This window comes from Hakea prostrata, chromosome 11 (assembly GCF_041222555.1).
Source record: "Hakea prostrata isolate BN-2017 chromosome 11, UWA_Hpros_2, whole genome shotgun sequence".
NCBI lineage: Eukaryota > Viridiplantae > Streptophyta > Magnoliopsida > Proteales > Proteaceae > Hakea > Hakea prostrata.
The window spans coordinates 3508145-3532255 of record NC_142610.1 but is presented as its reverse complement, the minus strand read 5'-3'; the positions used below and the strand labels follow the sequence as shown (position 1 = coordinate 3532255).

The window sequence follows — 24111 nt, the reverse complement described above, 5'->3', positions numbered from 1 at the left end:
AAGTCCTATAGGGCCAAACCAGACCCATTTCCACCCTGATTAACCCTATTCCTAGTCATGATTGGCCCTATATTTGGCCTTGTCCCTAGTTCTAGCCCTAATTGACCCTATACTTGGCATGACCCTAAGTGGCCCTATCCTTGTTTTTGTTTCTAATTCATTGAGATCAAGCATCAGGGACAAAATTAGGGCCAGAATCAGGGTCAAAGTCAGGGCAAAAAATCAGGGACAAGTTGGGATAGGCTCAGAGGGCCAAAGACTAATCCGAGGCCCACTCTTTGCCTTAGTCAGGACCATAATATTTTGGCCCTAACCTACCTTTAGGGCCAAAATCTTGAACCCAAGCCCTATTCAGACTCAGGACAAGCTTAGGGCCAAACTTGCACCCCTAACTTCAACCCCTTTTCAAACAATTTCTAAACATAAACTCATGAAAAGTTGAAGCAATTTGAAATTTAATATTTATACTCTATCTATATTTATGAATATATATATAATATATATATATTTTTTTTTTTTTTTTTTTTTTTTTTTTTTTTTTTTTTTTTTTTTTTTTTTTTTTTTTTTTTTTTTTTTTTTTTTTTTTTTTTTTTTTTTTTTTTTTTTTTTTTTTCTGTCCTATCCTAATAATGGGCTCTCTTTCTTTTTTAGTTGAATATAATGAGCCCTTCAATAGCATAATGTGACTAGATGGATATGGGGACTTCTGGAGAAAGACACGATTAAATTTCCAAAATGGAAAAGCACAGATGACATTGACACAACAAAAGCAATATCAGAAGAAATGGTACGTCAATTGAACAAATTGACCAAGGAAAAAAAATTAAGATATACATAATTTGGAATAATGACAAGCATATAGATCACCTTCTTCTGCTACACTTTTACGCCATGACCTACACAACACATTTTTTAGCTCACTACTATATTAAAAAATTTGGAAGACACAAAAATTAAAAATATTCTAGGATGTAACATAGAACTCTTAGGCAGAAAATTTTATATCTTTAGTAATATCGTTTAATGTGTCAATTGCTTTCTTTTCAACAAAAGAAAAAAAATATAGTATAGTGCAACAATCATGTAGTGTTTACATAGATTTGACATAAAAGATTTCATTTGACACCAATTTAACAATCTCGAAATATGTGAAGAATTGTTTTTCACTCTAGAGTAAAAATGAGGGGAGGAGAGAGTGGGTGCTTCACAGATTTTTTTATTCACAGTCAAGACAGTGAACCAAATTTATTTATTTATTGTTATTGTTATTATTATTATTATTATATATTTTTTTGGCCCTAGATGACTAGATCAAATGTAATGTAAAGAAGTATAAAATTCATAATTTTTTTTTAAAATAAATTAAAAGTAAAAGAAAATATCATATAGATAAATTCACTTATGTTAAAATGACTAGCAAAGTTAAAAATGATAAAATAATGAATAATGATATAAGAGTCGATCTATGAGTAAAATCAATAAATAATATATTTATAAGAAAGTCATTTGAGGTGGCACAAGTGCATTAAACATGAGATTTGTAAATGCCCATACACAAAGAAACGATTTAATTCAGATTGAAGAAAGACAAACTTAAGATAAATTTGGAAAAGTAGTGATAAGCATAACTTAGACCTTATGTTTAGTGTGACCTTAAACATAACTAATTGGAATGTTAGAATCCATATAATTCATCTCAAGAGTTGTCGTTGTTGTTGTATATAATTCAAAAGCTGAGGGGAATGATCATTTGACCAAATTCCACTCGCTGATTATTAGACATTTATGGTAATGCGTTAATGCATGCATGATTTCTTTTGTTTTCCGAAGTGGGGATCCTCTAGGTCTAGGTAGACCATTCTCTCATCCTCTCACACTCACTTATAGCTTGAGACAGGACCTGTCCGTGTACTATAAAAGGAGCTGCATATGAGTATAGGAGGATGTGGAAGGTATCTGAACTTGGGTTTTACCGAAAAATTTATCAAGTCAATTTCCTTGTAGATATGTGACATATGTCCCAACATCATATCAAATGGTTAAAATCCATTTATAAGTCACATCAAAGAGTTGATTGATATGAATCCGGATCCTCACCCCGTTGGGTTGCTCCCCGGCGGGTTACCGACAACACAAAATAGTGGGGCCCACGGATGAAATTTTAAATTTTTTTTTGTTTTTTTCAAAACATGTTTTTCACCGTGGGCTCCATTGTTTTGTGTGGTCGGAACCCGTCGGGAGAGCTAATCCGGACTCGATTGATATAACATCTAAATAAATTTTCACTATTTGATGTGATGTTGGGACACATGTCACACATCTACAAAGAAATGAACTATCAATTTCCTTATAAAAATTGGGCCTAATATCGTTCCGGTTTTACCGTTATTGACAATGATAGTTGATTAAAAAATAAAGAAAAAAGAAAATCGGACGGTCCCAAGTGATGGATAGCATTGAGTGGGACCCACCATGTGGGCAATGTAAATGGTCTTACGGAGTAGGCACGTGGAAGACAGTGTTCCTTAGAATCATCTCCCGTCCGGTCAAAGTTGGAATGGTCCCCACACCTACAAAAAAGCTTTCAAGTTCCTGGGGACGTCCAAGTCTCACTCCCAAAGTCTCACCTTCCAACATCTCTGACCCCCCACCTCTTCTCTCTCCTCTTTCTCTCTCTCTCTCTCCTCTCCACATTGAAATTTTAAAAAGAAGAAAGAGAAAGTGAAATCAAGAAATCTGAGCATTCCTCCTTTCCCTCTCTGCAACTCAGCTTTGTCCTCTTCCTCTCTTCCCTACAATGCGATGCGCTCCGTATCTATGTGGCATTATTCACCGATCTCCATCTTCAAGAGAAAACAACGAACCAGAAATGGTAAACAATTTCAAATTCAAATTTTAAACTAATCTTCTCAGTTTTAATATATATTTTTTTAAAAAAATCGAAAGCTTCTTGTAAATCTGGATCGAGTTCTATTATTTGTTGGCATTTAATTAATTGATTAGTCTAGTTTTCTATAGTTCCAGTCTGGTTCATCTCTGTGCAAGCGATGCTTGTTTTTTGTTCTATAGCGGATGATTTAATCTAAGCTGGAGATCATTTCTTATGCTTTTTTGGATAGGGATTTTTTATGGTAAAGTTCTGAATAGGGATCCTGTGATGAAAATTGGCTTTTTTTTTTCCTCCTTTCTTTCTGGTTGGTTTCAGAGCAGCATTTTTTTAAGTAAGATGTGAAGATTTGCTGCGGTGGTTATGGGGTCGACGAGTAGCAAAAATGCGTCATCATCGTCTTCGTCGGCGGTGCCTTCGGAGGAATCGATGTTTCGGAGGACGAGGTCTAAGGGAGCTAGGGTTTTCCAGGCTTCGTGTCTAGGGAGGTCGTTTGGACCTTACGATAGCGACAATGACGAGCAGGTGAGCTTACTGAAGTTCGTCTTTGTTTCGTATCATTCTTTTATGCGATATTTTGGATCTGGTTTCTGCATACTACTTTGTTACTTACTGAAATTCTTCTTTGATTAGTATGATTCTATCTGGGACTATTTTGTTGAGAGGTTGGTAAGATGTCCAGGATGGAATTTTGAAGTTCTAAGTGAGCAATCTTCTGCATTGTATGGCAATTTTATGTATCTAATTGGATTTTAAATTTTTGGCAGAAAAAATGGATTTTTAAGATTTGAATTGCATAACATGTAGAGCTGTGGATCAAGGTCGAATCTGAAGTGATTTTCATATCGAGTAGCTTGTAATTAAACATTATGGACATTTCTTTTTTAATCTTAATTCAAGTTCTTTTTATTTTTGGTTGATTATCTGTTCTCTTCTTACATTAGCATATGTTTTATATTTATTTTCCTATTTTTAATTGCTGAATTTTCAATGAACTTAATCTTTATTTACTTATGCTTTAGAGTTCATATCAGCGGAGCAAAGATAATGAAGTATGTATAGACCAGACTGCAATGGAGTCTAACCCAATGGATCGTAAGTTCTTTAGAAAGTTTAAAGCTCAACAACGACAGCCAACTAGTGGAGTCCCTTGCATCTCTTCTGATAGTGAGCTTGATGAATGGGGTCAAGAGATTGCCACTGATACTGTTTCGAGAGCGGGTAGCAGCTCGAGCCGAGTTGCTGCAAGTCGATCCTTGAATTCTTCTAGTCGTCTACGTTCTCGCTTTAATTTCTTTCCTGGTAATTTAAGCTTCAGATTGAGCAGAGCAGCTAGCTTGGGGTCATCAAGGTCCCATCCTCTTTTCCCCACAAATCTAACAATTTCAAACTCCGAAGAAGGATTTCACATAAATACTGGTCCCAGCAATGCTTCAGTTAACACAATTGATACTCAGCAAGGGGGTGACATGCTTACTGCTTGCAGCATTAATAGATCTCCTGCATCACTGTGTGAAGAGAATTCTGGTGTATTAAGAGTAGAATCTTCAGCTTCTGGTCATTCGGTTCATTTGCTAGATGGTGAAAATATTCGTACTCAGGACATAATCAGAAATAATGAGAATACAGGAAGTCAGGTTGACATGAATTTGGTTTCTCCAACGGACCGTTCTGACTTTGAGAGTATTGAAACTAGACCTCCTGAAAGGAGGACTGGACTTCGAGAACCTGTAGAAAGAAGTGTCCGATTTAGCCGAACTTTAAGTGTTGGAAGACTTCGTGATAGAGTTCTCCGGAGATCCACATTATCTGACGGTTTGTTTGGCCGTCTGCAAGAAGAGAGGGTAGGGACAGATTCTAGTCAGGGAGGTGGAAGACAGGTATGGGATGGTACAACCAGAACTGTATCATCTGACAGAAATGTTGAAACAGCACCAACTTCATCTAGTAGTCTTCTACCTAGTATGTCAAGCTCTAGGATCAGCAGCCAAGATCGTGAGGCAGACAACTCAAGACCAAGAGAAGCTCGTTATCATGATATTCTGGACCACAGAACAGATTTTCTTGAGAGGAGGAGAAGAATAAGATCACAGGTTTCTGACCTTTGTGCATTTCACAAATGTGATTTACCATTTGTCTAGTCTTGGTGTTCACTGTATATACAGGTTGTGCACTAGCAAACATGATTTACCTGTTATATACTTATGGTGTCCAAAGTCCACACAGGGCTTGTGTGGGGATTGGTTCATCTGCTTGGCAGTCCCACTAAATACATCTTTTGAGTCAAAGTTGACTGCAATGTTTGTGCATCCTGATCAAGGGATCTGTGAGATTCTCTTTTTGCGAACTGTAAAACATGACCAAGTGTTCTGTAACAAGTGAATAAGACTAAATGCACGAGATCACCTGATCAGGATATTATTGGCCTTGAAACTTTTCCATCCCACAGACGCTGTCATACCTACAACCTTCTTATGTGCTACTTGTTCCCCTTTGTATGTCAGTACTTGTTAGGAAATCCTTAAGTTGTAACATTGATATATTTCAGTGTCCCGCCTTCCTTTACCATTTTATCTGAGAGATGTAAGAGACTGAACTCTACTCTGCTGCCATGCAGGTTCGTGCACTTCAGCGATTAGGAAGCCGCTTTGAGAATTTATCTGGACATGAGAGGTCTTGTATTCTGTCTGGGCAGCATCGAACAGGACATTGCTCATGTAGAATGAGTAATCGAGCTGCTAATCCTGATGATGACTCCAGCGCTAGAGCTAGCATATCAAGAATCGTTATGCTTGCTGAAGCTTTATTTGAGGTACCTTCCCCACCTGATGTCTTTGATAATTACTGTCTTCTCATTCTGCCTTCTTGGGGTATCTCTTCACAAATTTTCTCAGGCCTTTTTGAAAATTAGTTGAATTTCTGTACCTATTTTAATTAGGTTCTGGATGAAATTCACCAGCAATCTGTGGTCTTGTCCACCCGATCTTCTGTGTCTTCCATCGGATCTGTTCCTGCACCAAAAGAAGTGGTGGAATCCATACCTGTGAAAATATACATGAAATCGCAAAAACAGCTTAATGAAGAGGCTGCACAGTAAGCATTCATGTTTTATTTGTTTCTTTCATTTTCATTTTGCTTTAGAAAATTTAACTTTACTAGCTTATTTATTTCGTACTGGTTAACAAAGAGAAATTCCCTTGGTTGAGCTCAATGCAACACTATTGCATTATATTTCATGCCATCAATTTTGTTTTCCCATTACCTGCTATTGTTTTCCTTTGTGTTTTTTTTTTTTTTGGGGGGGTGGGGGTGGGGGGTTTGGAGGGTTTTTTAAGTTTTGATTTATTTTGAATGTCCAAGCATTTCTGACTTTTTATTTTCTGAAATCTTTCTAAACTCTCTCTCCGATGGGTAAGTTTCATGTATAGAAGAAAGAATAATGTACAACTTTTGATTTGTCATAATGAAACACTCAAGCCATTTATAGCAAGTTTCTTTGAAACATCTAAATCTTCAACTTTCATCTTGTTATTCATTTGATCTTTCTTCCCTCCCCTCTTCCTTTTTGTTCTTTGTTTTGTAAATTCAATGCAGGCAATTTGATTTAATTGTTGAATAGCAGTATTGTCAATTGAAACATTGCTGAACTTCAGAAGGCATGGTCTCATCTCACCTCTCCCCATCCCCTATTATTTACATTCATCACTGGACTAGTAGTTTTTCTTCATCCAGGGATAGAATCAACTGATATAATATGGTCTAATGGGCTAAGCCTTAGCCTAAGTTCAGTCCATGTCTGAATGGGAAATTGGAAATGTCTTAAAGTCAATAAAAGGGGCTGTAGTATTAAAACAAAAACTCAATTATCAAAGGAGCTTAGTTGGGTGGTAGTTGAGTCACTGTTAGGTTTGAGTTAATACTCTTCTTGGCTATAAAGGGACTTATGTACTAGGGTTGAATACCTCACAAATTGAAACCAATATTTGCTTTTGCAAGTTCTTCTCTATGGAGAAACCTTGTTGTTCGATCAAACTAGGTTGGTGTTTGATCCAGTTGAACCATCTTGAGGTGTGTAGCCTGGGAGTTGCTTTGTTGTTCTTATCGTTCTCTCACTTCATTCATTAACAAATCTGTTTTTTGTGATTTATTTTCTATTTTAGTTACTAATTAGATCTGTCCATCTGTTTGAGATCTAAATTTCAGGGTATTCTTCTCATCTCTGTTTGGTAACCTTCACTCCAGCCTAGTTCAATTCTGGTTTACAGTTTTGCCCATATAATGAATCTACAATCCTGTCCCTATTATCATAATCTTATTATGAAGTTACCATTAATATATCACTCTAGGTCTTAGTTCTGTTTCCCATCTAATTTTGTACTATAGATACGTTTCAAATCTTTTTTTTCTTCTCTTTTTTTCTTTCTTTCTTTTTTTTGGGGGGGTGTCCTGGGGGGGGGGGATAAATAACCTTACAAATCTGGAATTTGTTTTTTGTGAAAGATCGTGTTTGGCTATGTTTTGGTCACTCAAACATGGTACTACATTACCTTCAGTATAAAAATATTACACAAATGTTCCCTTTCAATTTAATGACAATACTGTTTGGCAATAAACTGCTCTTCAGTTTAGTTCTTCTGATTTAGTCTAATGGCCCGACAATGTTTGAACCTTAGAAAGCTATTATGTTCTTGTGTCCTTGATATGTATCTTCAGTTCATGGTACATCACTTTGACTCATGCCAAGTCGCGAAGTTTTAACAAGTCTTTCCAAAGATACCTTGTATTGGCAGTTTGTCACCACCATAAGGCATAACTGTGGTTATTCTTTCTGGCAGTTGCTGCTGAGTGCTGCCCCCAATTTTATTCTTATAATATGGCCTACATGCTCTTCACAAATGTGATCTTCTTCAGATAAACTCAAGTTTCTCTGAATTATGATTTATAACTACCTATATTTTTATTTTTATCATCCCCTTTTTTTTAGGTTTATGCTTGAATTTTAAACATGTAGAATAACCACCATTATTTTCTGTTAATAAATGAGCATTAAAGAGAAGTTGTTCATAGCTTCTATATAATTTATTGAGCTCATTTTGATGCTGTTCCCCACAAACCAAAACTAACTGTTTGTAACTGAGGGCTGATTTTTTTTTGTTTATACACCCAGTTGGTTATGCAGGCAAAAGAGGAAGCCCTACTTGACTGGTACTAAATATTGTTATTTTCTTTGAATGGGTTTATGGTCTTTGGGCTTTTAAACAGTGAGTTTGTATTTTTATTGGGTCAACTTCATAGTCCCAAGTATGAGGGTTTTGGGTTCTACATTTGATATAGGGATGAGTTTTTATTTCTAATGTGGGTATAGTCTATACTGATTTTTCTCTTTTGTGAAAGAACTATTGCATCTAGACTGAAACTCTAGGAGGTTTAAAAAATTTATATTTTAAGTCTAGGAGATCTATTAAAGTTATATGATATCATCTTTGTTAAGAATTGATCTTAGCAAACTATTAGTTATTTTGAAGGATTGCCGGATTGCAATTGGTTCATTGGCTGGATGATTTGTGATTTGATTTTCAGGGTCAAGGTGTGGTTCATTTGTGTGATGAAACCCTACAACCAGAAAATGTTACTGATGATGGGAAATAGATTGCACGAGTAATAATAAATAATAACAATCTTCAGATGGGAGATAAAACTTTTATATCCCCTTAATTGCTGCCATAGTACATCTCAGTGGAATTCTGTTATTTTTGACATTCCCCAAAATGAAACAGGATGAGAAGCATAAAATTGAACCTACTTTGGTTGAGATTCTAGCACTCTGAAGTTCTGATCTGTCACAAAATCAAATACCTTAATTTGTGGGTTTTGGTTGAAATTTCAACCAAAAACTGGTTTTGCCTGAGAGAATGGGATAGCACCTCTTCTTTTGGGTTTTGACCTCATCAGATATGTACAGATGTAAATTTTTTTTTAGAATTCTAAAATTACTAAAACAGTTTAAATGCGAAAAATAGGAAAATATAAGAAAGATTTTTTTGGCATAAAAATCTATAGAAATTATGAAAGATACATCAAGGTTGTTTGAAGCTTATGCAATTACAACTCAGCCTTATCCTTGGTAGATTGGGTCAGCCTAAAGGCATCGACCCAACTTAGCTACGAACTACATCTTAACTGCACCATACTGAGCCCCAAACCTCGAGATAAGGACTATATTGCAATTTACTATTGTGTCCTAATAAACAATTCCCCGACTGTGTGGGGTAGACTACTTCTATCTTCTCTCTCTCTCTTTCTCCTATCAGCTCTATTTGAAGTGCTAATTTATGTTTGTATCACATTTGCTTATGTTTGTATTTGGCTGTTTTTCTATTAAAATTATAAAAATGTCTTTTCAATTAAGAGAAAATGTGAAGGGTTATGCAAAAAATAATGAGTAGTTAAACAGGTGTTTTAGTGGACTTAGACGCTCAGTTGGTGTGCCTCAGTAATAACAACTTGTTTTCTTCATGCAACAATATAGTAGTTAGATACTTAGATATGGGAGCTAAGGGAGGTGGCAGGGTACATGTAGTATGGAGTGTTGATGGTGTAATTACTGTCACCAGAATCCAAGTAGATAATGGAAGCTGGAGGTCAGAAGACTGAAACAACTTTTGGATGCCAAATATGTGGCTGCTTCACCTATTGTTCATGTGGAGAATTCTGGCGATAGCCACACATGAGTGGAGGTTGATGCAAGGCTGAAGACATACGGTCAAAAGAAGCAGCCTAAGGGGCCAGGCCAATCAAATCAATAGCATAAGGATATTACTTAAATCAACCCTTGACTTTCATAGGCTAGGATTACTCTAGTGGGTTAAGAGTCATGATTTTCAAGGGCTAGACCAAATTCCCAAGTCTAGTCTTAATATGAATGGAAACTTGAGAAATATATCAAAGTCAATAAAAGGAACAATAGTGTGAAAATAAGAAACTCAATTGTTAGAGGATTTATTTTTATTTTTTATTTTTTGGGACAAGAGTTTGATAGTGGTTGAGTTAATTTTGAGTATGTGTTAGTAGTTGGTTGATGTGTTCAATAAGATAAAACGAAATAACACCTGAGCTTCACACCATAAGGTGGATTGGCTGGACCAAACTCCAACTTACCTTTTAACAATAGAAGATTTCTCCCCAAAGAGAATGACTTGCAAAGTAACTATTGATTTCAATCGATGAGGGAGGTGATCAGCCCTTTTGCACCAAGTTCCTTTATATAGGCAATCTAAAGACATACGTATCAAATATATCAACCAACTATAGCTAACATCAACTTAACATTGATTTAACAACTACCTAATTCTTGACAAAGGAAAACTTCTTTGAGAATTGATTTTGTCATTTTCATGCTACAACCACTTTTATTGACTTTGATGCATTTCTCAATTTTTGTTTGTATTAGACTAGAATTGGTCGTAGGTCTAGCCCATGAAGATCATACTATGTGGGCTGACTCTAACCCACTAGAGTAGTCCTGGTCCATGAAAGCCATGGGCTGATTTGAGTCATATCCTTGGGCTGATGATTTGCCTGACCCCTTGAGCTTCTTCTTTTGAGAGTGCCTTCAGCCCTACATCAGGAGGATATTGGAGGAAGGCAGAAAAGAGGTCGAGGATTGAATTTGAGGAGGTAGTCTATGTGTTCCAGCTAAGGCAGGGGGATGATGACATTTAGACCTTAGGTGCATGTGCCTAATGATGAACTGATAAAGGCAGAGGCTAGAGAGACAGGCATAGGTGAGGAGCAGAGTGATTTTTGGGGTTGAGTGGGAGGGGAGAGAGGGAGCTAGCCCAGGGGTCAAATGGTCCGTTGTACCAGAAGATGCCAAGCAGGGTGATGGCTGCATGCATTATGACCTCCCCAAGCTCCACATTGGCTGGAGCCTTGTGCATTGGGTACACCCAATTTTTTATTTTATTTTTTCTGTTGTTTATTTTTTGGGCTTACCATCTCCAATTACAACCTATTTAATCAACAATCATGAGAAGTCCACTTAAGAGAATGATATGCATATTCTGGATCACCTCTAAGTGTGTTGAACAACCGCATTCTTTTAATGTACATGATCTGTTCATACTTTTCAACCTCTTGTTGGCTGCTGCTTTTTTGTGCCAAAATTTCTTTCTTGATTTATCCATTGTCTCGATAGGAGGTTGTTGACCCTCCTTCCCCTCAGGAGGACACAAAAGACTCTTTTCTGTTGTATAAATAAAGTATGCTCTAGTTTTTATATTTGTTTTTCTTATTTATGTCCTTTTTATGAACCTCATTTGATTCACAGATGTTATATATGCCTTGTGGAGTATGAGGATGGAGATTGCATGCGGATTTTGCCATGTCACCATGAATTTCACAGCACTTGTATAGATAAGTGGCTTAAGGAGATTCACAGGTATGTCTTGTGGATAATTGTATATAGGATTGTTCTCTGTTGTAGTTGTTTTGAATATTTTTATAGAAGATCCAATGAGATAGATAAGCACATAAGCCAAAAACCACTTTTTCTAATCTTCCTGTATTATGTTGGCCTTTGTGTGAAATTCCTTCAGTAGTCTTAGAGGAAGAGGCCTGGGACATTCTTGAGATGCATGTTTTTCCTGTTCACTTCGAGAAATTTTTTTGTTGTAAAGCTAATTCACAACCATACAATGATTAATATAGTCCCAAGTGGATCACTCACAAATAGTTTAGTGACTCACCAATGTCTGGAGCAGTAGAACAAAACACCTGGCAGCAAGAAACAGTTGTGCATCCCAATCCTTAGGGCTCCCAACAATCTATAACGGCAGTGCCTAGGAATGAGAGCCCAATCATGAAAAGCTGGAGCATTTCTAGTGGGGGGTCAGGCTGGGATTTATCTGAGTCCTCTTAGTATGTCCTGTCCCTGCCCGTACTTAAGAAAATTCATACCTTAACCTGCCTCCAGAGCTGGAGGGATTGATCTTAATTGGCCCTGACCATGTGGGAGAGGGAAGGATCCCTGAACCACGACTATGATCACGTCCACAGGAGGTAGTGAAGGCAAAATTACTTCCCCAGGATGTAGTTGATGGGGTAGAATCATTGGAAGAGAAATATAGTGGAGATGAGAGAAGACTTCACTCAGATTGGCGCGCTTTCTCCAGCCAATAAGTGTCTTTTAATTTGCTTAAGTTTAGGGTTCAGTCCATCAAGAAACTTGGAGAGAAGAAACTCATTGCACTAGGATTTTAGTCTCTCAATATCTGTAGTAGGGTGCTGAAACATGTTCAATTCTTTCATCATTTTGTTAAAAGATCTATAATAATCCTGCAAGGATTTCCAGGTTTTCTACAACTGGAAAAGTTCTTTTTATAAATGTTGTAGACAGAACTCATATATTTCTCCAAGGAATATGTGTTTCCTTCACATCATCTCTTAGTAGTAGAATGAAACATGACATTGGCTGCAATACTAGGTTCCATGCTATTCCACAACCAAATCATAATACTTGCATTGTACTTGGATCAACTTTGATAATTTTCCTCTTAGTAGCAAGTGCCGGATTCTGAATAAAAGATAACTAACCTTTGGCCAAAATATAAACACGGACAGCTTGTGCCCACAAAAAGTAATTAGAATTACCCTCAAGTTTAATGGAGGTAATCTGAATATTCAGATGCTCAGAAGAAAGAGTAGGGTTCTATGAAGAGGCAGCAGTGGTCTTAGTGCCCATGATGATTTATAACATCAGCACCAAAACAAATAGTCCAACCAATTGAAACCAATCTGTTGTAGGGCAGAACCAAACAGAGATGTATTGTACTTGTTGGAAGAGAAAAATAGAGGCCGTCATTGATTCAGATATAGAAAGATGTGCTACAGTCAAAAATAATTTCTGAGGACCTATATCACCCTAAATAATTAACTGTAGCAGCAGAAACATATAACAGCACTAGCGGAAGTTTTGGAAAGTGAGAACCCAGCGAAACAGGGCAGCAACAGTTGGTAATTGTATCGAATCCTCAAACCAGCAAAACAAATAATAGCAGCAGCATATGCCATCTAAACTGGTCCCAAATCATAGCACAAAGCAGAGAAACAACCCAGAGATACTAATAGGACAGATTGAACCTCAAAGCAGTGGCAGAATTTGTGGAAAGAAACAGCAGTAGCACTCTCTATCTGAAATAGGTGGGCAGCAGCACTGTGTCAGATCTCTGGGTTGGCAAACAGGCATGCATCTCAATCCTTCATGAGTCAAGGAAGAAGGATGACAATCACATAAAATAGGCAGCAGTAGGTGGTTACAGAGGCTCTGCCACCAGGTTATAATCCTAGACTCTGTAACTAGCTCAAGAAATAGAAGAGTAGCAGCAGAGGAAGAAGAAGAAGAGAGAGAGAAGAGATTGCGGAGATTAGGCTAATTGCTCCCAATGGTAGGCCTCTTTATTTATTATGGTTTGAAACACATAGAAAATCCCTTGACCCCCTGATTAGTGGTGTCAGACTAACATTAATGAACACAATACAAATCAGCCCTAAAACACTCAAGATTGCAAGGACCAACAGGCCTTATGATCAGGTTATTACTGCAAAACCTGCTATTGCAGGATTTTACTTGCTTCAAACAGGAAAGTTGCTCAAGCCTACACAACAAAATTCTCATCTAGTTTGACCATAGTATTAGTTCATTTGGTAGCTTATGGTGCCTAAAAAGGCCATGCTAATGGATAACCATTAGGAGGTTGTGAGTTTTTACCATTTTATTTTTCCTGGCTTGAACTTGAGACCTCCTGGTGAGCATAGTCTCAGCACATCTGAGCATCATCAACTGCATCAGGCAGCATCCATATGTTTTAAACTATTCGTTTAACATTTATTTAAGCAATTTTCACAACATGGAGTTTTCAGGTTTTTCGGTTATTTTTGAACTAAACATGTTGGGTCACCCCTTACATTGTTTGAAATACGATCAAAGTGTTTCCTCTTGTTATTCCTAGTGCAGGTTTAGTTAGCCAACAATTCATTTACTTAACTGCTAGTTCTGGCATTGTAGCAATTTTTGTTATTTTTCAGAACCTGATCATTAATGCAAGCTCCAAATTTGTGGTTGTCTATGACTGCAGGGTATGTCCACTTTGTCGTGGTGATGTCTGCAGATCTGATTCACAGCATTTGCCTGTGGATGCTTAAAGTGATAAACATGTTTCTATTTTGACCCAACGGATCTCGAGTTATAACGTTGGAGCCTAAGGTGAAAATGAAGCAAAACTCTCACTCCTGGACAAGGTCCCACATCACAAATACCGGTGGAGAGAGATTCGCATTTCTTTTGGACCAGGGGAATGTTTTTGTGAAACATGTTAAAGTGACAAGCCGAGGCTTTTTCAGATGCCACTTGATCCTGGTTTCTAATTTCAATGTTTCCCCTAGAGGGCTGAGTGTGATTTCCCTTGGAATGGATCAAGTTCATGCTTCAAGAGTTTAAGATTTAATCAAAAGCTGTGTACTCAATATAGTTCACTCCTCTAGATTCAAGATTTGCATGTAACATTGAATCTTAGTGGCAAGCCAAATTTTAATTGGAAATTGGGTTGTATTTTCCCATTTTGTAACTATTCAAGGCACTCTTTATACCATTTTTAATTTCTGTTCAGCATCTGATGAAGTTGTATTTGGATACCTTGGTCTGGTTGTATCAAAACTACAATGCTGCTTAAGTGTCAGCTATGCTTGGTTATGCTTAGCATCAAGCATAAACAGAAGCAGAAAACACTCATGCTAGAAGCTGAAAGAGTTGCAATTACATGAGCTGGATAACAAGCAGATAGAAATTTCACTTTAAATTTTATGCTTCCAATCCAATTCCCACTCCCTTATAATGAGAATTCTTGTTCTTCCAAGTGCTGTTAGATTCCAGGTAAAAGCATAACATGGTAGGCAATGTCAATTGACTGCTGTCCTTTTTTGGATACTTCACATGTGTTACACAGCATATTTGGATTAAGTTGGTTTTCTTGTGGAAGTCATTGATTAGTAAATAGATTTGTATTTAAATTGTATCTGTATTTGTCAGGGGAATGTGAAGTCTAAAAATTGATATCAATATAGATGAAGTAGCCAGATGAACAACCTGCTAGTACCAGATTAACCTGATTCACAACAGGCTTTAGTGGCCATTGTGGTTGCAAGTAAAGGAAATCTTTTGTTTCTCCACATTAAACAAATCCTTATTGATTTTATAGGTTCTAAGATTCTCTTGGGATAAAATCCTTGATTCACCCCTTTTCTTCTCCTGATAATATAGAAATTTAAGTGCTGAAAACTCTTTGAACATGATTTTGCCAAGTGGATAGAGGATTCTGACCTAACTGTGCTCCAACTAGAAATGCTGGATATTTTGTTTCATGATAACTATAACCTGCTGCCTATAGGATAGTCACTCTCAAAATGTGGTTCCAGCATATCCTAGGAGGGACTGCTTATGCACAAATTTTGTTCCAACTGGTAAGCCAAGCAAGGCAGATTCTACACTCTAAACCTACCAAAACTTAATTCCTTTTCTAATTGTATAGTAAACTTTTTCTCTGAATAGAAAGCTTTTTTTTTTCTTTCTAGAAAGTAATAAAGTATAATATTTAACATATCGGTATTCAGTATCAAATCGATCATGTGATTTTAAGAGACATATCATCTTGTATCAAGCATTTTACCGTATTGGCTAAGTGCAATTGAATAGAGAGACATATCGATCTTTATTGTATCGGTTGTATTAATATGGAAACGTATCAACTAGTGTTGTATCGTATTATATTGTAGGATACTTTAAACATTGATTAGATCAATGTAAATATCCAAATAACAGCTGATTCTCTTGCTTGGAATTCCTTTTCTATAATGTAGAGGAGGAAGACTTGGTATAACTCTTCTCCATGGCTTTAGTCCATCTGTAGTTATGATTTTATGAGCTTATCATGCTCTAATGAATTGACCTTCTTCTACCAAACAAATAAAAAAAAAGAAACTAACGATGTGATGGAACTTTTTTTTTTTTTGATAAAATAAAATATTATTATATTATAGGAATTAAGAAAAACAGCTGCAAGTACTAATTATTGTTCTATTACAGTCATCTTGAGAAGTGGCTGTCTTCATGGTATACCCCTCAAAAAAGTTAGAGCACTGGGCTTTTGAAAGTTTTATATTCCATAAGTTTTGTTGATCTTGCTAATTCCATTAGAATAGATAATCCCTGAAGATACCATTTTTGTCTAGATGGCCATGGTAGGATATCTGCAATCTGTTTGCTATTTGTCCATATTTCATGTATCTTTAGCCCTTCTTCCTCCGCTTTTGCAATCCCTAGTTGTAGATTCCGCAGTATGGCCTTCTCTTCCAACATTGATAGATCTCAGATGTCCATCTGTGTACGCTCCAGTGCTCCATCCAGTAGCTCCTAGGTCATGGTTAAATACCCCTGCACACATAAAAATATTTTTGTTAGGTTGAGATATTATTGTGCACAAAGTCGTACTTATATTGGTATGATTTGCATTATTAATTTGTGTTGGTGGAGTGTTGTTATCTTTCCCTTTTTTAAGTTATAAATCTGTTACCCATTTCTGAGTATTCCGTAGCACCGTTGGGGTTGGGAGTTCTTTAGTTAAACACATTTTCATTCCTTTCTTTCCATATGAAATAGTAAGATATAATGAAAATAGACATAAACCATCTTAAGTTATCCTTTGTTAGTTGTAGACACATATTATGGCACCAATTCAAAAAGGATATGTCGTTCCAATTCTCCGTGCGCAACCCCAAAAGTCCCGCTGCATGGACACCCTTTCCCATTCACATGGTATGAACATGCCTGTGGTTACCCTCTGCATAATGGACCATGCCGCCAATTTGGAACGTACCGGTAAGCCTGCATTTAACAAATGCCAGAAGAAAATTTTAAATTTGGGATGAATATTAAATTTCCACATTTGGCCACACCATTGTGCATATTGGTAGTCTTGTTGTCCAAACCGTTGTTTCATCATTTAGTTGTACGCCCTCTTGACCGTAAATTCTCCGTTTGGAGAGATTATTGAGGTCTAGATTGTCGATGTGATGGAACTTGATGAGCCGTGAAAGACGGATTACTTGACTCAATGCAATAGTATTTATGCATAACACAAGCCTTTAAAAAGTCTTCAATCTTCACACATTGAAATCCTTTCACTTAATTTTTAATCTCAAGAACAGTATCAGAATGAGTCAAACTTGAAACAGTGCTTGCACTTTCACACTGAAAATTCAAACCAAATTGCTGACTTCATACGGTGTGAACATGATCACATGAATCATGTTCAAACAGTCAATTACCGCGAGCTGGTCAACATTTTTAAAAGGATAGAAAAATTTCATAATTTTGATTATTGTCATTTTTTAATTTGATGACGACTTTAGTTCTGGTCAGTTGTTTCTTGTTTTCTCATGAACGAGATTATTTATTCAAAAGAAAAAGGGTGCACTACGTGTGGAAAGAAAAGTAAAAATTTAATTATTTAGCCATTAATGCATTTAAAAAGTGTGTTATGAAGTTATGGTTATTATAATTGTCTTATTATTATTATAATTTTTTTTTGAGGGGTAAGGGTAGTGATTACTGATTAATGCCGCGTCGTTTGTTGCCTAAAAGCACTTGTTTTGAAAATGTCCCCATTGTTGGAGCCAATCTGCTTCTGGGTTGGTTTACCAGATGCATGGCTTTGAGCTTCTGTAGCAGCTATTGTCTTTCCTTGTTGTAAACCCACTTCTCTGCTTCTTCGCCTTCAACCAGAGGTACTTTCTTTCTGTCTTTCTCTTTGTGTTCTAAGTTGGGATAAAAGTTCTTCAGTCTTCCCAATGGTTTTAGTTACCTCTCTCTCTCTCTCTTGCTCTTTCAATCTGGGTCACTGGAATTGATGCCGTGTCTCGCCATTTAGTTAAAATTGTACATATTTTAATATTTTGCATTTCATTTTGCTTATTTATCTGAGAGAGGTATTCAGGGAATAAGCTGAATCGTTTCTACTTCCAATCACAATGACTCAACGACCCATATTAAATTTCTTGCTTCCACGAGTAGGGGAAGAACTTCTATATGATATGGTGACCCACACCCAACAGTTCTGTGTTGTTAAACTTCCACTACTGTGGCTTAATTTGTGAAAAAAATCCAGAGTTTCTTGGAATCCTTGGTGGGTTTAGCTAACATTTGTCCTTTTTCCAGTTACATAGATAACCTCCATATATGAAATTCTTTTGATTAAATTTTTACTCTAATTGAGCTTCATATGACATACTTAGTGGTGCTCTGCAGTTGTTGATGTGATTGAATTGTTTTGCTATTCTGTAGTCGAACGTTGCTCATATTCTGCTGTAGCAGTAGGTTGTCTTTGAAATTGTATTTGAGGGTGTCGGAGAAGATGGAAGAATTCAATCAGGAGAAGGTGATCAAGGAATTTGAAGACTCGACAAAAAATGCAGAAACGGTTCAAAGTGAAACCCTCCAGAAGATTCTGAATGAAAATTGTGAATCAGAGTACCTAAAGAAATGGGGTCTCAATGGAAGAACCGACCCTGAGACTTACAGGTCTTGTGTTCCATTGGTTACACATGAAGATTTGGAACCTTACATTCAGAGAATTGTTGATGGAGATGCTTCTTCTATTCTCACTGGAAAACCCATTACAACTATCTCTTTAAGGTGTTCATTGGATCAGCCTTTTCTTTTTTATTTGTTTATTTTTTAATTTCTATATATTTATTTTTATTGTTCTCTGGCATGCTTCAACATGAGGTATATCTTTCTAAGTAGTAACCTTGAAAAGTTGGATTTCCTGCAGTTCAGGAACTACACAAGGGAAACCCAAGTTTGTCCCCTTCAATGAAGAACTGATGAAGAACACATTACAGATATATCGGATATCATTTGCATTCAGGAATAGGTAAATCAACTCTCTACTTTCCCCTCAAGCTTCATTTTCTCATAATTCCCACTGCAAACTGCAACTTTCATGTACAGATCCCTCTGTGCTATTGTCTGCTACATTTGTTAACAATTATTCTATTGTGTTCAAAATAATATTCTGGATCTGAAGTTTCCAATGACATGCCATCTGTACTAGAGAAACTAGGTGATCTTAGAATTCCCAGATAAATGAACCAACATTTCTCAAATAAGATCATTCTTATGATTGGCAAACCAAGCTAAGCCTTTTATTCCTAATTTAGGAAAAATTTTAGGACCATCATACCAAAAAATTTCTCCAAGTGGAGAACAAAGATGTAATAACCAAGATAAAGAGCTTGTCTAGAAAACAAAAGAATTGCTTAAAAATATACCACCATTAAGGTTACCCATAGACGGAATTATATAATTTTAGAAATTGATGGATGTGAAGAAGGATGGAGATCTAGTTGTTCTTAAAATAAAACCATCTGAATATCATGCTAAAAACTACAGATCACATATGTCGATATAATTCAAGCAAATTCTTTATCAAAGTCCTAATAGCAGTTGAATACGAGGTAGAAGCTCTTATAAAGGGATTATAATCAATAGGAATATTTCTTACAAATAGGCCCTCTACAATAAGAATAGACTGTGAAACCATAGTAAAAGCGTATAAATGAAGAAAAATCCAACATAGAAGGTGGGTTATACTTAGAACACATTTTTATAATAGAGGATATTAAGTCAAAATTGAACAAATAAAAGGTGATGTCTTGTCCACTCATCCTTAATCTTTTAATATTTGGTTTATTCTGGATAATAAATCAGCTGATCCAATTGATTAACCTTTTTAGGATGCCTTACCATTACCCTTGAGGCTATCGGTGAGCTTGTTTATGCGGTTTTTTGCTTGAGTTATGGCAAAAGCTTCGGCTGCCAGATTGAAAGTGCAATTTTGAGTATGAGGGAAGCCACATCTTCAATTTCTTGGGCCCTTTCAATGCAATAGTTGCTTCAAGTTGTGGCCTTTTTGTTTTCAGTTGTGCAACTTATATTCTTATTTTACTGATATATTGAGGTTATGTTTCAAATTATGTCATAACAAACACCACAAAATAACAAATAAAAAAAGAAACAATAGCAAAAACACAGAGAGATTTAACGGGTTCACTCACCGACATGGTTTGCTATGTCCACGGGTGAAGAAGAGTTTTCCACTATGTAGAAGAAGAACAGAAAGAGATCTCACAACCAATTGTCAGGAATGGCGTTACAAAAACTCTCACCCAAAACCCTAATTGAAAATCCCATTCAATCCCAAATCTCTCAATAATGTGGTAGGTGAACATAATATATATATATATATATATATATATAGACTCCATATATATATATATATATATATATATATATATATATATATATATATATATATATATATATATATATAGACTCCAATCTGGTAAACGGGTCAACCCATTGGGTGCGGGCCCATCTTCCAAATAGGCCCAAGCCCTCCGCTTCCACCATAGATCTCCGCAAACAAGTCATTCGAGTCGCCTACCAAAGTATGTCAGTGCAGGTTCATCTTCCAAATAGGGTACAAGAATTCAGGTCAAAATATAACAAATTAGCTGTATGTTTCCTGGAGAATATTATGCATGTAATAAATAATGGTTTAGTCCAAACCATTTGCTAATGTATCTATGATAGGTCTTTCTATAAATGATATCTTGAGCACAGTAGACACTTATGATTTTATTCTTATGTAACATGTGTACCTAGATTTGATAATGTTCTTGGACTTCGCCATCTTGAGTTGTTCTAGTTTTGATTGAATTGACAAAGTTTCTGACCAAACTTTCAGCAGCTGAATTTTTCTATGGAATGGATTTAATTTCCCTCATTCAAAAGGAAAGAGATCACCTCTTCCTTGCTCACCTCAACACCCTCTGTTAAATGATTGGAAGTAGTGCCATGCTATTCTTAATCTATAAATTTATGTACTGTTGAATATTCTTGTCACTGTTGAGAAGAATACCACAATCAGGTTGTTTGTCCTACTAACTTGACTCTGGTGCATCACTGTCCTTGGAATTTATTTAATGTGAATTCCAACGACCTTTAAGCCTTAGGTGTACATCGCCTCATATTATTTTCTTGACCTTTAAACTCTTCTTTTCAGTGATCTTCTGGTTAATAATCTTACAGCAGGGTTCACATGATTGTATGGTGAGACAACCCTTGAATTATAATTTGCACACACTAGTGATCTAAGTTTCATGGTGATTTTCTGCTGATTATCATCACATATATTACACTATCACAACTCTTTTTGGGCTATGTGATCATGTTCTCTGAATTATATGATCCCAAGTCCATCATTCAAAAGCATTAGGTTTTTCTTACTGACGGGGAAGGGATAAAACACTTGTTGCAGAGAGTTCCCAGTCGTGAATGGAAAAGCTTTACAGCTCATCTACAGCAGCAAGCAATTCAAAACAAAAGGGGGCCTGGTAGCAGGCACTGCAACTACAAATGTCTTCCAGGGCTCAAATTTTAGGAACACAATGAGATCAATAAAATCAGAGTCTTGCAGCCCAGATGAAGTAATATTTAGTCCCGACTTCCACCAATCCTTGTATTGCCATCTCCTATGTGGGCTCATCTTTTGTGATGAGGTTCGGATGGTGTCTTCAACATTTGCCTACAGCATAGTCTATGCATTCCAGGCTTTGGAACGGTTCTGGGAGGAGCTCTGTACTGATATTCGAGATGGAGTGCTTAGTAATCGAGTCACTATTCTTTCCATTCGAACGGCAATGTCAAAACTTCTCAAGCCTAATCTTGAACTGGCAGAATTTATTAATAAGAAAATCTCTAGTTTGAATAATTGGTATGGAGTCATACCAGAGCTTTTTCCTAATGCTAAATATGTATATGGAATCATGACAGGCTCTATGGAGCCTTACTTGAAGAAACTGAGACATTATGCTGGTAGGTTACCACTGCTGAGTGCAGACTATGGGGCTTCTGAAGGATGGATTGCTGCAAATGTGAATCCAAAGCTGCCTCCTGAACTGGCTACTTTTGTAGTGGTTCCTGATATTGGCTATTTTGAATTTATTCCCGTTCAGGACAAGCTTGAGGATCAGGGTTTGGATAAAACTGATTGTACTTTCATTTGTAGAGAATCAGATCCAGTTGGTCTCACTGAAGTTAAGATTGGGAAAGAGTATGAGATGGTCATCACCAATTTTGCAGGTACCAAAACTAACTTTATGGTTAAAGATCAGGGAGAAGCTATTCTCCTTTCTTACGATCCAACAGGTTCAACAAGACATAATGGAGCTAGAAAAATGATCAATGGGATTGCTATAGTCATCTGTTTGTTCCTTTCTTCTTCTTATTCTTCTTCTTTATTTATTTTTTGGTGTGTGTTGGGGGTGAGGGTGGGGGGATGAAAGATGTTTGTGACCATAATAACTTGCATATTACTTGCTGAAATTGGTGAATAGTCCCAAAGAAAGATTTTGGATGGGACTTTGGTGCTTATAAATTATAATCAGTGAACCAAGGATACTCAACTTGTGCTGTTAGCACCTAGAGTGACTGAACATTAGAAACTTTTAAGCTAATGTGTTTCATATTGGCAGCCTTCAGGTTGAAAGCTTAATCACACTTCTGAAAATTGTATGTCATGTGCCTGTTGCAGGGGAAAGTTTCTGCCCTCATTCTACTTTCCCCTTTTTGTTTTTGTTCAATTATTATTCGATCTCCATTTCATTCGTTAGTTGTGATTCTTAATTCCCCTTGTTGATGCTATCAGCCATGTGGATTAGATACAAGTAACATTATTTGGGTAACTAATAATGCTCAGAAGTGCATCCAAAAGGGGCTGGGTGTGGGGTTGGGATGGTTTCTCAACTGGGAACCTGTTTGGTCATGACCCAAATATGAACTATTGTCTGTACCTTCTTTCTGCCACATGTAAGGCACAAGGATGTGAAAGGCTTGATTTCTTCGGATGACCAGCTTGTATTCCTACTGTTACCTTTTAATTGATGCTTCATATGATCCATGAAGCAAAGGATCTTGAAAGAATTTGGTATGGCCTTTGATTATGAAGACATTAAATTACTTTTGCATGAGTTCCTGTGGATTTCCATTCTATGTTAGTTCTCTACCTCTAGATATTCAGATGCATTCTGTCTCATGTTCTAGTTTACATGGTTGGTTTTTTTTCTTCTTTTCCTCTAGTTCCTGTTCCTGTTTCTGCATCTTTACCTTGATTTCTTGAAGTATGGTGGCAGAAACTATTTATATAATCTCTTAACATTATCTTGGAAAGATTTTTACTTGCTTCATTTTTTTATTATGCAAAACTCTGGTCAGGTTTTGTATTTTGGAAAAGAAGAAAAATAATAATAACAATAATAGGAGCCAGAACTTTCAAAAATTTGTGAACCAGCGCTTATTGGTTAATGGTTTTGCATTATTCTGAAAGGGTTGATTAGGCATGGCGTGTTGAGAGCTGGATTGATACTTGTATATATTTTGTGATATGCTGATTTAAATCTTGATGGTTGATTTAAAATACAGGTTTATATAGGTATAAGCTGGGGGATGTGGTGAAGGTGGTGGACTTCCACAACTCTTCTCCAGAGCTCCAGTTTGTTTCCAGGAGGAATCTGCTACTCAACATCAACATAGACAAGAACACAGAGAAAGACTTACAGCTTTCAGTAGAAAAAGCAGGCAAGCTATTGTTAGAAGAAAAGCTTGAAGTGGTTGATTTCACAAGTCAAGTAGAAGTTTCCACAGATCCTGGGCACTATGTGATCTTCTGGGAAATCAGTGGTCATGAGGCAAGTGAAGAGGTCCTTAGAAATTGCTGTACTTGCTTAGATGAGTCTTTTGTGGATGCTGGCTATGTTAGTGCTCGCAAGGTCAATGCAATTGGAGCACTTGAACTAAGAGTGGTCAAAATGGGAACATTCCAGAAGATTTTAGATCATTACCTGGCTCTTGGTTCTGCTTTGAACCAGTTCAAGACACCAAGATGTGTGGGAGCTGCAAACACTAGGGTCTTGCAAATCCTCAGTGAAAATGTTGTTGCAAGTTATTTTAGTACTGCTTTTTCTTGAAAGGATATATTTATGTATTTTGGCCTAACGAATTTACCCTCATTTTCCAATAAAAGGTTAAAAAAAAATTAATACAAAGTAGA

General features: G+C 36.6%; 2 protein-coding genes across 4 annotated transcripts; both read left to right on the top strand.

Moving 5' to 3' along the window:
* The first annotated feature begins 2645 nt into the window (after positions 1 to 2645).
* LOC148999610 (RING/U-box superfamily protein) lies at positions 2646 to 14853 on the top strand. Of its 2 annotated transcripts, none has more exons than XM_089139681.1 (7): positions 2646 to 2872; positions 3211 to 3412; positions 3910 to 4980; positions 5505 to 5699; positions 5826 to 5980; positions 11217 to 11327; positions 14023 to 14853. In XM_089139681.1, exons 2-7 carry the CDS (start codon positions 3251 to 3253, stop codon positions 14087 to 14089), a joined length of 1761 nt encoding a protein of 586 aa, XP_088995807.1. In that variant the 5' UTR covers positions 2646 to 2872; positions 3211 to 3250; the 3' UTR covers positions 14090 to 14853. The 2 variants fall into 2 exon arrangements, with proteins under 2 accessions (XP_088995807.1, XP_088995806.1); XM_089139680.1 differs by having other exon boundaries at positions 3206 to 3412; positions 14023 to 14852.
* Positions 14854 to 17608: 2755 nt separating this feature from the next.
* Positions 17609 to 24087, top strand: LOC148999609 (jasmonoyl--L-amino acid synthetase JAR6-like). 2 transcript variants are annotated; one of them, XM_089140258.1, is made up of 5 exons: positions 17609 to 17725; positions 18312 to 18632; positions 18772 to 18873; positions 21322 to 22145; positions 23484 to 24087. In XM_089140258.1, the coding sequence occupies exons 2-5, from the start codon at positions 18352 to 18354 to the stop codon at positions 24026 to 24028; spliced, it is 1752 nt and encodes a 583-aa protein (XP_088996384.1). In that variant the 5' UTR covers positions 17609 to 17725; positions 18312 to 18351; the 3' UTR covers positions 24029 to 24087. The 2 variants fall into 2 exon arrangements, with proteins under 2 accessions (XP_088996384.1, XP_088996383.1); XM_089140257.1 differs by having other exon boundaries at positions 18282 to 18632.
* The last annotated feature ends 24 nt before the right edge of the window (positions 24088 to 24111 follow it).